Raw genomic sequence first — 15,330 nt, 5'->3', positions numbered from 1 at the left:
CTGACCAACCTTACGATACCAACCCAAATGGGGGTTGTTTCTCTATTTGTGTTGCTTGTTGACACAAAAGCAGAAGCATGACTATTATAATGACATGGAGATAAAGGAGAAGAGAAATTAAGAGATAAAAAAAGGACTTGGTCACTCGTTATTGCAAAACCACTTCCTATCACACTCACTCACTCCTAATGCTGCCTACTTGTAATATACTCTGGTTGAATTCCAATACAAAACCTCACCCACTTCCCTCAGCCCTAGTTCACTAGGTGTAAGCAATATGGAGAAAACAATCCTTTCCAGAAGCTTAGGTGGAGATATTACCATATTACACCATGAGCTACCATAAATATTACACCTTATCCCTTTCACGACTGTGAGGTGAAGTCAGCAGGTAGAGAGGGAAGGGAGCATGGTTTTCATAATGAAATCAAGCCCTGGACAAAAGACAGAAGTCATTCTCTCAACAAAGAATTACAGAAGTGTTGTGGCTACAGGAGGAAGCAATGTGCCACCCGACAACAGAGCCGATATAAAACGTGTGTTGTAATTGTTATTGCAAGTGATGCTGTATGCCACAATACATAACCGCGTGCTTAAGGACCCTTAGAAACAAATAAACACACCAAAGCCCCTGAGCAGTGTGTTCGTGTGTGTGTGTGTGTGTGTGTGTGTGTGTGTGTGTGTGTGTGTGTGTGTGTGTGTGTGTGTGTGTGTGTGTGTGTGTGTGTGTTACCATTAACAGTGTCTCTAGTTCATTGAGGTAGATCTTCTCACTGTCCAGCACCGTTCTCAGGACCATGAGCCTCCTGACCAGCATATCTTCCGGGGTACGCAGGACCTTAAAGACAGAGAAAACACTCTGCTGTAAATGTGTGTGTGTATGTATGTGTGTGTGTGTGTGAGCGTGTGTGTGTTTCGTGTGACCAATAGGAGAGGTAGGCGCCATGGAAGGCGCCATAGTGCAATAACTCACGGGGGTGTCGGGCAGGTCCATGCTGCCTGTCTGGAGGGGGGAGAACACATCCTCCTCTGGGAACACATCATCCTCCAGTGGATCAGGCCCTGTACCACCGACAGCCTCCACTGAGGTAGAGTAGAAACACACACATCATTTACACAGAAAGAAAACATGCATACAAACACACACTTATGGCAAGACACACACTAATGTACTTGCCTGGGATATGCTGTGTCTCCAGGTAATCCACTGCCTCCTTGAATACCTCCATTGCGCTGATATATCTGTAACAATATCCGTGGGTGTCTGGGTGAGGCGACTGAGAGTGTGTATCTATAGAGGTGAAATAAAGAGAACACGGGTAAGCAGCAGCCGTTAAACTTCCTGTTTCAGTGGACCAAAAAAAAAGAGTGGGGGGTGGGGGGTGGTGATAGCCTATCAGGACAGGAGTGAAACATTTGTGAAGCAGTATTGTCCGACATTGAACTGTCTGGCCCAATATCCAGTAGCCTAATTTGCCTAGTAAAAAAAAAGAAGAAAAGACTATGGGTTCTGTAGCCTATTCACAAATAACCTACTAAAACTTTACACAGGATGAGAGCAGTGAGCACAGCTCAGTTTGACATCTCGGCTCACCATGTTGGTTAACCATAATGTTGATTTTAACCATAATCTCGAATGCAGCACCTTGGACAGCGCAGGCAGGAAACGGATGACACGTACACATGCAGCAGCAAGACTGTGACCCAGAAACACTTGTGATACTGATGACAAGCAAATTAATAATTTCAGCAGTAACTCGCTGCAATTGTAAAATTACGGTAAAACTACTGACATGCTGTTGTAGAATGTTTTTTTATACACAATGATAACCTATGGTTTAGATATAAAAGATGAACGTCACTGTGAACCAATTGCTTGTTATAGGGACGGTAAAGGGGTTCTTTACTTATGCAACAGGGCCATCTTGTGGTCAACCCTGTGATAAATTGTTAATTTTATCTGATAAAAGTTGATCTAGGCTACGTCATGCCTTGTTTTGTGATTCTATTCACCGTTGCCTCGAAGTTACATTATGACATCACATAGCATCGTGAAGTTAAGTTCTCTGTCTTTTGATAACAGTTCTAGAATGGCTGGTTACTGTCATGCGAACAGATACATTCAGAAGTCTATTTTATAGATTTTTAGTTCCGGTTTCCTTTTCTTCTCTATCCTCAGAGTATCTTCTGAGAGATAAGGGGAAGAGAATATCGGATCATTCAAAATGCACTACCATCTATATAATTCAATTCAATTCAAGGGGCTTTATTGTCATGGGAAACATATGTTAACATTGCCAAAGCAAGTGAAATAGATAGTAAACAAAAGTGAAATAAACAATAAAAATGAACAGTAAACATCACACTCACAGAAGTTCCAAAGGAATAAAGACCATACAAATGTCATTATGTCATACAGTGTTGTAACGATGTGCAAATGGTTAAACTACAAAAGGGAAAATAAATAAACATAAATATGGGTTGTATTTACAGTGGTGTTTGTTCTTCACCGGTTGCCCTTTTCTGTGGCAACAGGTCACAAATTTAGCTGCTGTGATGGCACACTGGTATTTCACCCAGTAGATATGGGAGTTTATCAAAATCGCCTTTGTTTTCGAATTCTTTGTGGATCTGTGTAATCTGAGGGAAATATGTGTCTCTAATATGGTCATACATTTGGCAAGAGGTTAGGAAGTGCAGCTCAGTTTCCACCTCATTTTGTGGGCAGTGTGCACATAGCCTGTCTTCTCTTGAGAGCCAGGTCTGCCTATGGCGGCCTTTCTCAATTGCAAGGCTATGCTCACTGAGTCTATACATAGTCAAAGCTTTCCTTAAGTTTGGGTCAGTCACAGTGGTCAGGTGCCACTGTGTACTCACTGTTTAGAGCCAAATAGCGTTCTGGTTTGCTCAGTTTTTTAAAAATTCTTTCCAATGTGTCAAGTAATTATCTTTTTGTTTTCTCATGATTTGGTTGGGTCTAATTGTGTTCCTGTCCTGGGGCTCTGTGGGGTGTGTTTGTGTTTGTGAACAGAGCCCCAGGACCAGCTTGCTTAGGGGACTTTTCTCCAGGTTCATCTCTCTGTAGGTGATGGCTTTGTTATGGAAGGTTAGGGAATCGCTTCCTTTTAGGTGGTTGTAGAATTTAACAGCTCTTTTCTGGATTTTGATCATTAGCGGGTATCGGCCTAATTCTGCTCTGCATGCATTCTTTGGTGTTTTAAGTTGTACACTGAGGATATTTTTGCAGAATTCTGCATGCAGTCTCAATTTGGTGTTTGTCCTATTTTGTGAATTCTTGGTTGGTGAGCGGACCCCAGACCTCACAACCATAAAGGGCAATGGGTTCTATAACTGATTCAAGTATTTTTAGCCAGATCCTAATTTGTATGTCGAAATTTATGTTCCTTTTGATGGCATAGAATACCCTTCTTGCCTTGTCTCTCAGATCGTTCAGAGCTTTGTGGAAGTTACCTTTGGCGCTAATGTTTAGGCCAAGGTATGTATAGTTTTTTGTGTGGACTAGGGCAACGGTGCCTAGACGGAATTTGTATTTGTGGTCCTGGCGACTGGACCTTTTATGGAACACCATTATTTTGGTCTTACTGAGATTTACTGTCAGGGCCCAGGTCCGGCAGAATCTGTGCAGAAGATCTTGGTGCTGCTGTAGGCCCTCCTTGGTTGGTGACAGAAGACTAGATCATCAGCAAACAGTAGACATTTGACTTCAGATTCTAGTAGGGTGAGGCCGGGTGCTGCAGACTTTTCTAGTGCCCTCGCCAATTCGTTGATATATATGTTGAAGAGGGTGGGGCTTAAGCTGCATCCCTGTCTCACCCCATGGCCTTGTGGGAAGAAATGTGTATGTTTCTTACCTATTTTAACCGCACACTTGTTGTTTGTGTACATGGACTTTATAATGTCATATGTTTTTCCCCAACACCACTTTCCATCAATTTGTATAGCAGACCCTCGTGCCAAATTGAGTCGAAGGCTTTTTTGAAATCAACAAAGCATGAGAAGACTTTGCCTTTGTTTTGGTTTGTTTGTTTGTCAATTAGGGTGTGCAGGGTGAATACTTTGCCTGTCATATGATAATTTGGTAAAAAGCAATTTGACATTTGCTCGGTACATTGTTTTCACTGAGGAAATGTATGAGTCTGATGTTAATGATAATGCAGAGGATTTTTCCAAGGTTGCTGTTGACGCATATCCCACGGTAGTTAATGCGATCAAATTTGTCTCCACTTTTGTGGATTGGGGTGATCAGTCCTTGGTTCCAAATATTGAGGTAGAACCCAGATCTAAGGATGATGTTAAAGTGTTTTAGTATAGCCAATTGGAATTTGTTGTCTGTATGTTTGTCACGTTCTAACCAGTAAAATGGGTTATTTGTTATTGTAGTTTGGTCAGGGTGTGGCAGGGGGTGTTTGTTTTGTGTGGTTCGGGTTTTTTGGTTTATGTTCTACATTTTCTATTTCTATGTGTTTATCTAGTTTTTATATTTCTATGTTGGGGTTTTGGTAGGACCTCCAATTTGAGGAGGCTGGTTGTCGTTGTCTCTAATTGGAGGCCATATTTAGTTGGGGTTTGTTTCACTTGTGTTTTGTGGGTGGTTGTTTCCAGTATAGTATGTGCACCTTACTGGACTGTTTTCGTCGGTTGTTTTGCTTAAGTGGGTTTTCTTTAATAAAATAAAGAAGATGATCAATATACCCGCTGCATTTTGGTCCACTCCTTATGACGCTCGTGACAATGTTTATCATTTCATTGAGGATACCATCAACACCACAGGCCTTTTTGGGTTGGAGGGTTTTTATTTTGTCCTGTAGTTCATTCAAGGTGATTGGAGAATCCAGTGAGTTCTGGTAGTCTTCAATTGTTGATTCTAAGATTTGCATTTGATCATGTATATGTTTTTGCTGTTTGGTCTTTGTTATAGAGCCAACAAGATTGGAGAAGTGGTTATCCATACATCTCAATTTTGGATAGATAATTCTTTGTTTTAGTGTTTTCCAATTTTCCCAGAAGTGGTTAGAGTCTATGGATTCTTCAATTACATTGAGCTGATTTCTGACGTGCTGTTCCTTCTTTTTCCGTAATGTATTTCTGAATTGTTTTAGTGATTCACCATAATGAAGGTGTAGACTCAGGTTTTCTGGGTCTCTATGTTTTTGGTTGGACAGGTTTCTCAATTTATTTCTTAGGTTTTTGCATTCTACATCAAACCATTTGTCATTGTTGTTCATTTTCTTCAGTTTTCTGTTTGAAATTTTTAGATTTGATATGGAAGCCGAGAGGTCAAATATACTGTTAAGATGTTCTACTGCCAAGTTTACACCTTCACTATTACAGTGGAACGTTTTGTCCGGGAAGATGTCTAAACGGGATTGAATTTGTTGTTGCCTAATTGTTTTTTGGTAGGTTTCCACACTACATTCCTTCCATCTATAGCATTTCTTAATATTACTCAGTTCCTTTGGCTTTGACGCCTCATGATTGAGTATTGCTCTGTTCAATAGGGGTGTCAGTCCCTGATAGGGGTGTCAGTGGGCTGACTGTGAACACTCTGGGTTCTACAGTACTACTGCCAAGAGATGAACTATAGGTGTACCTACCGTAGGAGTCCCCTCGAAGCATACTATGTATATACCCAGCGTGTGACAGAGCTGCAGGAGTTATGACCAGTCACGGGAAATACTTGCGTTTACCCACTGTATGGTAGCAGGGTAGAAATCTTTTCGTGGTAGCAGGGTGGATATAACCACTTGTGCATTGGGGAAAGTAGAAGAAGCTTTTTCAATCACTACCTTGAGTGCTGTGGCCACCCTTTCCTGCTGTGCTCTCAGATCGTTTGTGCCTGTGTGTATTATTATGTGGCTAGGTGAACCTAGTTGGTCCTCAGACAGAAGGTCTAGGGCGCGCTGGGTTTAGACACACTGTGTTTGGGAAAAAGTGGACTCCCGTTTGAGTCCATAAGGAGTATGGTCTGTGTCTTGTGTATGTCCTCAGTGGGTGTGGGGGGGGGTTGTCAGGAGGGCTATCAGGGTGGCTGACAGGGGGGGGTGCTCAGAGGGGTGAGATCCCCTGGGCTTGGGGTTCATGATTTGTCTGTCGACGTGGTCTGGGGTGGACTGTTCTGCTGTGGTGTCGAGACTTTTGTCAGGAGCTGAGGCGGGCTGTTCTGCTGGCTTCTATACGGGGGTGGCCACCTCTCTAGTGGGTTGTTCTGTCACATGCCATCCCTCTCACCCTCTCCTCCAGCAGTCTGATCCTCTCCTCTAGCGCTCTGTTCTTCTCCTGCTCCTGCTCTTTCTCCTGTTGAAGTTGTCTCACCACAGTCCAGAGTGCAGATATGTCTCTCTCTACCTCCAGCTCTCCAGGTCTGGTTAAGGGGGTGTTGTTGTACTGGACTGTTGTCTGGGTCTGTGCTGACTGGAGTGTAATCTCCTGCTGTTCCAGCTCCACCTGTCTTACCTCCAGCTGGGTGAACGTATCCCTTCTTTCAATGAGGGAGTAGTACTCTGTGCTGGGAGGTTGACTTTCCTCTTGGGGTTGCTCGTCTGTGGGGTTATATAATGAAGAGGTCTGGTCTGACCCACTCGGGGTGGGGGTATCTTTCTCAAGGGAGAGCTTCTCCTGCTGGGCTAATTCTTTGATTAGGTGAACGTCCAGCTGAAACTGTTTGGGGTTGCCCTGTACCAATACTGTTCCAGACATATAGCAATTCATATTAGCTGACTCAGAGTCCTTGTTGTCTAGTATCCTGAATTTCCACCCCTCGGTAACGCCCCCCCCCCCCCATCCCATTTTTATAATAGTCAGCAAAAAGTGTCTCTTGGTTTTCCATAAGGAGCTTCATTTTGTGATCTTTTCGTGTCATATCATTCTTTACATACACAAGGTACTGTATTTAAATTACTTTTGAACAGCCAGAGGCAGCTTTTAAGGCCTCTCTATTTGGTTGGGGTAGACTGTGCGACTCTCCTGCCATTGTTGGGCTAAAGGGCTGTGACACCTCTCACTTGAAACGTCAGTGCTAATTGAAGTTGTATCAAGCTTGGCAGCCTTAATTTAGCATTCAGTCCTTATAAAGTAATGTAATGTATTTTTGTTCTTGGCTTTTGGAAATAAAATATAGCTTCAGACTAATCATGAGTCACTCAGTTCCAGGTTGGATTGTGTTTTCAGGTTTCTGTTGTTTTCCAGAGCATTTGCTGTATAGCTTTCGAGTAATAATCTTTGGTAGTTGTAAGCCTTCCAGGTGATTCCGTAATTCCATTCAAAATCAGGTTGTAGGTTTTGATTTGGAGTGGTTATGTTGTAGATGGTAGCATCCTGTATATGTCCATGCCAAAAAAAATCTACGTTTATCTAACTCTAAATCTATCTTTTTTTAAGAACATGCTCAAAAATGCAGGAGCTCATCTGCTCATGACCTCTCCTCTCTCTCTCAGTACCCTCCTCTATCTCGGGAGTTGCGACAGGCCAGGGACAACCCAGCTAGCACAGTGGATCTGGGCTGGCTGAGAGTCGGGGCACTCGGCTGAGAGTCAGACTCGGCCGACGTCGTGTGGCCCTGGGACGCCTTCAGCAGTATTACTTATGGCTAGGATGCGGGGATTGAGCTCGGGCCGATTCCGGTGTGAGTTATTACTTAGCCCTCGGGCCTTTGGGGCTACTCTCTGGCAGGTGATTACACGGGCTGCTTTATATAATTAACATTGCATTATTTATTTTTCCATATTTTCTCATTGTTTCTGTGATCAAAAAAATACAATTCACATTTAAATGAAATTCCTTTCCTGTGTTGTATTTTGATACAACACAGGCAATTGATAAGCATTACAACTTTGTGATAGGAGGCTCCCGAGCAACAGAGCTGCAGGAGTTGTGACCAGTCATGGAAATACTTGCGTTTACCCGCTGTATGGTAGCAGGGTGGAAGTCTAAGCCACTGCATCGTGTTGCTACAGATGCTGGTTCGAGACCCATGGCGACGCACAATTGGCCCAGCGTTCTTGAGTTAGGGGAGGGTTTGGCCGGCTGGGATGTCCTTGTCCCATCGTGCAGTAGTGGCGGGCCTGGCGCATGCACGCCGACACGGTCGTTTCCTCCGACACAAAATGTTTTTTTGTGGATGGGTATTAATTTGTATGTATAAAATGTATAATATTAATATTTAAAATTACTAAGTTGGGTAATTTTGTATACATTTATTTACATTTTCATCGGGCCGCTTCTGGGGGGATTCTGGTAATCTGGTAGATGGAAATGGCCCAACGTACTTGGGCAAATTCTGGGCAGTCATTCATTTTGATTCCGGGCCGAGTCCGACACCCAATTCTGGGCCGATTCAATCAGTTCTGGCACCCCGGAAGAGGGGTGCCAGAACTGGGCCGATTCCTCATTGCTAGCTGGGAAGGCTCGACAGGTGCTCAAGATACACGCTTTCAAGACCATAAATCACTATCATCTCTTTGCTACGAATTTGTATTTTATAGGTCCAATAATATTCTGATAATCTGTGATAATATTTAATCTCCATCAAGTGCATACCTTGGCATCCAGGCCTTATTAGTCCTACTTGTAACCTAGCCTATTGATAGGAAGATGACTGATAGCTAAACATTTACCAAGATTATTAATTTGATGATTCCTTCAATCTCTCTCCTTTCTCTTTGGGCTGTCTGCTGTGTGTATATTTCAGAATTGGTCAAATACAGTCGCACCATTGGAGTTTGGGAATCTGCCGCTCCTTCGCCTCCACGGACCTTCTCAGCAATTCTCAGCCGCAGTCCGCACACGGTGCACTTTCCCTAGACAGCCTGGAGGGGGTGCTATTGCTACACTCACCAAGCACCTAGCCATGGATTTCTATTCTCTCTGTCTCTGTCTCTCCCTCTGTCTCTCTCTCTCTCTCTCACTCTCATTATTTCTGGGGTGTATTTTATTAGGGTCCCCATTAGCTGTTGCTAATGCAGCAGCTACTCATCCTGGGGTCTCTCTCTCTCATGTGAATGTCCTTGAGTGGCTTTCATCATCTTCTTTACTGCTTTCTGTGGAGGGATGACCAGTTTCTTACACTCACCAATCCTTTCACCTTAACCCTGCATAATGTTATGGGACACTCCCTTCCTGTCTCCTCAGAGTCATTTCTCTCTCTCTCTCTCGCTCTCTCCCTCCCCCTCTTTCCGGCTTTCCCTTCCCCCACTTTCTCTAAGCACATACTAATTTCAAGAGAAAGGAAAGTCAACGATACAACACACCCATTTTACACAAACTACACAGGAAATGGGAGAGGAAGGGGTTAAGTACTTTTACAAGTGCTCTCAAATTCAAACCCCTTGAGCCTTTGTGTGTGTGTGCATGTGTGTGTGTGTGTGTGTGTGTGTGTGTGTCTGCCTAAGTGCTTGTGTGCATATGTGTGTGTGTGTGTTACAAATAGTCTAATGTCCCCATAATGATGTTAGGGTGTGTACATAGCACTAATGAAGTAAACAGGAGATGGCTGTTAAATAAAATCTCCCATATCTGCTCACATGAAAAGTTCAAATCAAATCAAATTGTATTTGTCACATGCTTTGTAAACAACACGTGTAGGCTAACAGTGAAATGCTTACTGGCCCTTCCCAACAATGCAGAGAGAAAGAAAATGGAGAAATAATGGAAAAGTAAAACACGTAATAATAAAAGTAATAATAGTATAATGAGGACTAGAATGATATGATAACTTAGCAATATACACGGGGCACCAGTACCGAGTCGATGTGCATGGGTACAAGGTAATTGAGGTAGATATCAAATCAAAATCAAATGTTATTTGTCGCGTACACATATTTTGCAGATGTTATCGAGAGTGTTGCGGAATGCTTATGTTCCTAGCTCCAACTGTAATACTTAACAATACAAAACAATACACGAAAATCCAAAAAATAAAACGAAAGGATTTAAGAATAATAGAAATTTACAACGAGGAATGTCAGAGCCATAAATATACATGTACAGTGCCTTCGGAAAGCATTCAGACCCCTTTTTCTACATTTTGTTACGTTAAAGCCTTATTCTAAAATGGATTAAATAAATAAAAAATCAGCAATCTACACACAATACCCCCTAACGAGAAAGCGAAAATAGTGTTTCTGAAATGTTTGCTAGTATATGTAAATAAAGTTTTTTATTTTTTTATTTTTAATAAGTATTAAGACTCTATGCTATGAGACTCAAATTTTAGCTCAGGTGCATCCTGTTTCCATTGATCATCCTTGAGATGTTTCCACAACTTGATTGGAGTCCACCTGTGGTAAATTCAATTGATTGGACATGATTTGGAAAGGCACACACCTGTCTATATAAGGTCCCATTGTTGACAGTGCATGTCATAGCAAAACCAAGCCTTGAGGTCGAAAGAATTGTCCATAGAGCTCAGAGACAGGATTGTGTCGAGGCACAGATCTGGGGAAGGGTACCAAAAAGTTACGGCAGCATTGAAGGTGGTGGCAGCATCATACTGTGGGTGTGTTTTTCAGCGACAGGGACTGGGAGACTAGTCAGGGTCGAGGCAAAGATGAACGGAGCAAAGTACAGAGAGATCCTTGATGAAAACCTACTCCAGAGCGCTCAGGACATCAGACTGGGGCAAGGTTCAACTTCCAACAGGACAACAACCCTAAGCACACAGCCAAGACAATGCATAAGTGGCTTCGGGACAAGCCTCTGAATTTCCTTGAGTGGCCCAGCCAGAGCCCAGATTTGAACATGATTGAACATCTCTGGAGAGAGCTGAAAATAGCTGTGCAGCAATGCTACCCATCCAACCTGACAGAGCTTGAGAGGATCTGCAGAGAAGAATGGGAGAAATTCCCCAAATACAGATGTGCCAAGCGTGTAGCGTCATACCCAAGAAGACTCAAGGCTGTAATTGCTGCCAAATGTGTTTCAACAATGCACTGAGTAAAGGGTCTGAATACTTATGTAAATGTAATGTTTCTAAAAACCTGTTTTGCTTTTTCATGATGGGTTATTGCGTGTAGATTGATGAAGGAAAATAAACAATTTAATCAGTTTTAGAATAGGGCTGTAACCTAACAAAATCAAGGGGTCTGAATACTTTCCAAAGGCACTGTATATGATGGTGTGTATAGATAGACAGTATATAAATAGAAAAGGTGTGTTCAGCAGTAGTTATATAGGATGAACCTCGACTATAATACACTATATACAGTTGAAGTCAGAAGTTTACATACTCTTTAGCCAAATACATTTAAACTCAGTTTTTCACAATTCCTGACATTTAATCCTAGTAAAAATTCCCTGTCTTAGGTCAGTTAGGATCACCACTTTATTTTAAGAATGTGAAATGTCCGAATAATAGTAAAGAGAAAAAGAAATTCAGCTTTTATTTCTTTCATCACATTCCCAGTGGGTCAGAAGTTTACATATACTCAATTAGTATTTGGTAGCACTGCCTTTAAATTGTTTGACTTGGGTCAAACGTTTTGGGTAGCCTTCCACAAGCTTCCCACAATAAATTGGGTGAATTTTTGCCCATTCCTCCTGACAGAGCTGGTGTAACTGAGTCAGGTTTGTAGGCCTCCTTTCTCGTACACGCTTTTTCAGTTCTGCCCAAATATTTTCTATAGGGTTGAGTTCAGGGCTTTGTGATGGCCACAAATACCTTGACTGTTGTCCTTATGCCATTTTGCCACAACTTTGGAAGTATGCTTGTGGTCATTGTCCATTTGGAAGACCCATTTGAGACCAAACTTTAACTTCCTGACTGATGTCTTAAGCTGTTGCTTCAATATATCCACATAATTTTCCAGCCTCATGATGCCATCTATTTTGTGAAGTGCACCAGTCCCTCCTGCAGCAAAGCACCCTCACAACATGACGCGGCCACCTCGTGCTTCACGGTTGGGATGGTGTTCTTTCGGCTTGCAAGCCTCCCCCTTTTTCCTCCAAACATAACGATGGTCATTATGGCCAAACAGTTTAATTATTGTTTCATCAGACCAGAGGACATTTCTCCAAAAAGTATGATCTTTGTCCCCATATGCAGTTGTAAATCGTAGTATGGCTTTTGGAGCAGTGGCTTCTTCCTTGCTGAGCGGCCTTTCAGGTTATGTATAGGTCGATATAGGACTCATTTTACTGTGGATATAGATACTTTTGTACCTGTTTTCACCAGCATCTTCACAAGGTCCTTTGCTGTTGTTCTGGGATTGATTTGCACTTTTCACACCAAAGTACGTTCATCTCTAGGAGACAGAATGCGTCTCCTTCCTGAGCGGTATTACGGCTGCGTGGTCCCATGGTGTTTATACTTGCGTACTATTGTTTGTACAGATGAACGTGGTACCTTCAGGCGCTCCCAAGGATGAACCAGACTTGTGGAGGTCTACAATTTTTTCAAAGGTCTTGACTGATTTCTTTTGATTTTCCCATGATGTCAAGCAAAGAGGTGCTGAGTTTGAAGGTAGGCCTTGAAATACATCCACAGGTACACCTCCAATTGACTCAAATTATGTCAATTAGCCTAACGGAAGCTTCTAAAGCATGACAGAATTTTCTGGAATTTTCCAAGCTGTTTAAAGGCACAGTCAACTTAGTGTATGTAAACTTCTGACCCACTGGGATTGTGATAGTGTATAAGTGAAATAATCTGTCTGTAAACAATTGTTGGAAAAATGACTTGTGTCATGCACAAAGTAGATGTCCTAACCGACTTGCCAAAACTATAGTTTGTTAACAAGAAATTTGTGGAGTGGTTGAAAAACGAGTTTTAAGACTCCAACATAAGTGTATGTAAACTTTCGACTTCAACTGTATATATGAAGTGGGTTAAACAGTATGTAAACATTATTAATGTGACCAGTGCTCAATGACTATGTACATTACATGGCCAAAAGTAGGTGGACAGCAGCTTGTAAAATATCTCATGCCAAAATCATGGGCATTAATATGGAGTTGGTCCCACCGATAACAGCCTCCACTCTTCTGCGAAGGCTTTCCACTAGATGTTGGAACATTGCTGCGGGACTTGCTTCCATTCAGCCACAAGAGCATTAGTGAAGCCGGGCACTGATGTTGGCCGATTAGGCCTGGCTCACAGTTGGTGTTCCAATCCATCCCAAAGGTGTTTGATGGGGTTGATGTCAGGGCTCTGTGCAGGCCAGTCAAGTTCTTCCACACCAATCTCAACAAACCATTTCTGTATGGACCTCGCTTTGTGCACAGGAGCATTGTCATGCTGAAACCGGAAAGGGCCGTCCCCAAACTGTTGCCACAAAGTTTGAAGCACAGAATTGTCTAGAATATCATTGTATGTTGTAGCTTTAAGATTTCCCTTCACTGGAACTAAGGGGCCTAGCCCGAACCATGATTATTCTTCCTCCACCTAACTTTATTGGGGCAGGTACAGTAGCGTTCTCCTGGCATCCGCCAAACCTACATTTGTCCGTCGGACTGACAGATGATGATTCATCACTCCAGAGAACGCGTTTCCATTGTTCCATACTCCAATGGAGGTGAGCTTTACACCACTCTAGCTGACGCTTGGCATTGCACATGGTGATCTTAGGCTTGTGTGTGGCTGCTTGGCTACGGAAACCCTTTTCATTAAGCTCCTGATGAATAGTTATTTTTATGCTCTACGAGCTTGAGCACTCAGCAGTCCCCTTCTGTGTGGCCTATCACTTCGCAGTTAGACGTTTCCACTTCACAATAACAGCACTTACAGTTGACCTCTATGAGGGCAGAAATTTTACAAACTGACTTGTTGGAATGGTGGCATCCTATGACGGTGCCACGTTGACAGTCACTGAGCTCTTCACAAGACCATTCTATTGCCAATGTTTTTCGATAGAGAGTCCATGGCTGTTTGCTCGATTTTATACACCTATCGGCAGCAGGTGTGGCTGAAATAGCCGAATCCACAAATTTGAAGGGATGTCCACATACTTAGTGTACATAGGACAGCAGTCTCTAAGGTGCAGGGTAGAATTGCAGGTGGCAGCCGGCTAGTAACATACTGTAACTTTATTCCTAGTTATATGTAAATATAAAGTGACAGATAATTAACAGTAGCAGCAGCGTATGTGATGAGTCAAAAAGGTTTGTGCAAAAAGGGTCAATGCAGATAGTCCGAAAAACCTATTTGGTTAACTATTTAACTAACTATTTAACAGTCTTATGGCTTGGGGGTAGAAACTGTTCAGGGTCCTGTTGGTTCTAGACTTGTTTACTATGTAACTGAGTCACAGAGGAGGGCAGTGCATTGTGGAAGGGTGTTGGTGGGGGGGATACATAACATTTGATGCTTGGCAAGATTAAGCACTTCCATAAATTTAACAAAAAAATCTAACAGTTGATTTGTGGTAATGGCTGGAGCGGAATGAATGGAATGGTATCAAATAAATCAAACGTGTTTGATGCCATTCCATTTGCTTCGTTCCAGCCAATATTATGAGCCGTCCTCACCTCAGCAGGCTCCTCTGGTGTTCCCTTATTCCAGTCAGTTGTATGTGTGCGTAAATCAACAAACTTAATCCTGGTGAAATAGGATCAACCCGGCGTATGCCTATATCCATGTCATGTTTCTGCTAATATTTCCCAGTTCCCCATATGCTGTGTAGCACAGTGCAACACTTCAGGCTTGAAGTTGTCCACCTTGGCTTAAACTTTAAACCATCTCCAATTGAATCCTTTTCCCCATATACACTACTCTTGGACCAGTACAGATCCTCTGGTCTTAAAATAAAAAAAAAAAGTAAAAAGTAAAAAAAGAATAGGGTGTCATTTCAAACTTAAATCAAGGTGGACAACTCCAGTCCTGAACAACTCCAAGTGTGTGCAGGCTTCTGTTCCAGACCAGTTTTGGCCCATTAAATGTACCTACCTTTGACTTTCCCTTTTCCACTGCTCTGTCAGACTCCAGAGTGGAGCTCCAGCCTACCAGCGACACCACCCTGAACCCCAGGAGCTCCCACAGCAGCCAGCTCTCCCTGGAGGACAAAGCGCTTCCCGCTGGCGGGGAGGGTAAGTTCAGAGATGGGGAAAAAGAGTGTAGGGGCAGATTATGAGGAGAACTGGCAGGACGTGAGGGACAGCACCAGTGAGCCCACACACCTTGAGAATGACGAGAATTAGGAGTCCCTCCAGTCCATCTATGAGGAGGAGGAGGAGGAAGAAGGGTCGGTGGTGGTAATGCCCAAAGCACATAAAAATAAGAAGAAGAAGAAGAAGAAGAAGAAGAGGCAGGATGTGAAGGGGACCTCCACTGAGAGCCCATCCCCATACCTGCAGGTACAGACATTGAAGAACACAGACATT

General features: G+C 42.8%; 1 protein-coding gene across 3 annotated transcripts in view; it reads right to left on the bottom strand.

Moving 5' to 3' along the window:
- si:dkey-33c9.6 (active breakpoint cluster region-related protein) overlaps positions 1-15,242 on the bottom strand; it is a 30,343-nt gene extending 15,101 nt beyond the window's left edge. The window contains exons 1-4 of one of the 3 annotated variants that reach the window (XR_006770580.1): positions 1,595-1,812; positions 1,178-1,291; positions 974-1,083; positions 734-838 (exon numbers count right to left, since the gene is read on the bottom strand). Coding sequence is in view for 2 of the 3 variants with exons in the window: in XM_045721708.1 (XP_045577664.1) it covers positions 734-838; positions 974-1,083; positions 1,178-1,291; positions 1,595-1,685 (420 nt within the window). In the remaining variant the exon portion in view is untranslated. Of the gene's footprint in view, positions 1-733; positions 839-973; positions 1,084-1,177; positions 1,292-1,594; positions 1,813-14,896 lie in introns of those variants that run through there. The other 2 variants (XM_014206896.2, XM_045721708.1) reach the window with 2 other exon arrangements.
- Between the last annotated feature and the right edge of the window lie 88 nt (positions 15,243-15,330).

The sequence above is a fragment of the Salmo salar genome, chromosome ssa07, assembly GCF_905237065.1.
Source record: "Salmo salar chromosome ssa07, Ssal_v3.1, whole genome shotgun sequence".
In the NCBI taxonomy this organism is placed as follows: Eukaryota; Metazoa; Chordata; class Actinopteri; order Salmoniformes; family Salmonidae; genus Salmo; species Salmo salar.
This window is presented reverse-complemented; position numbering and strand designations above follow the sequence as displayed.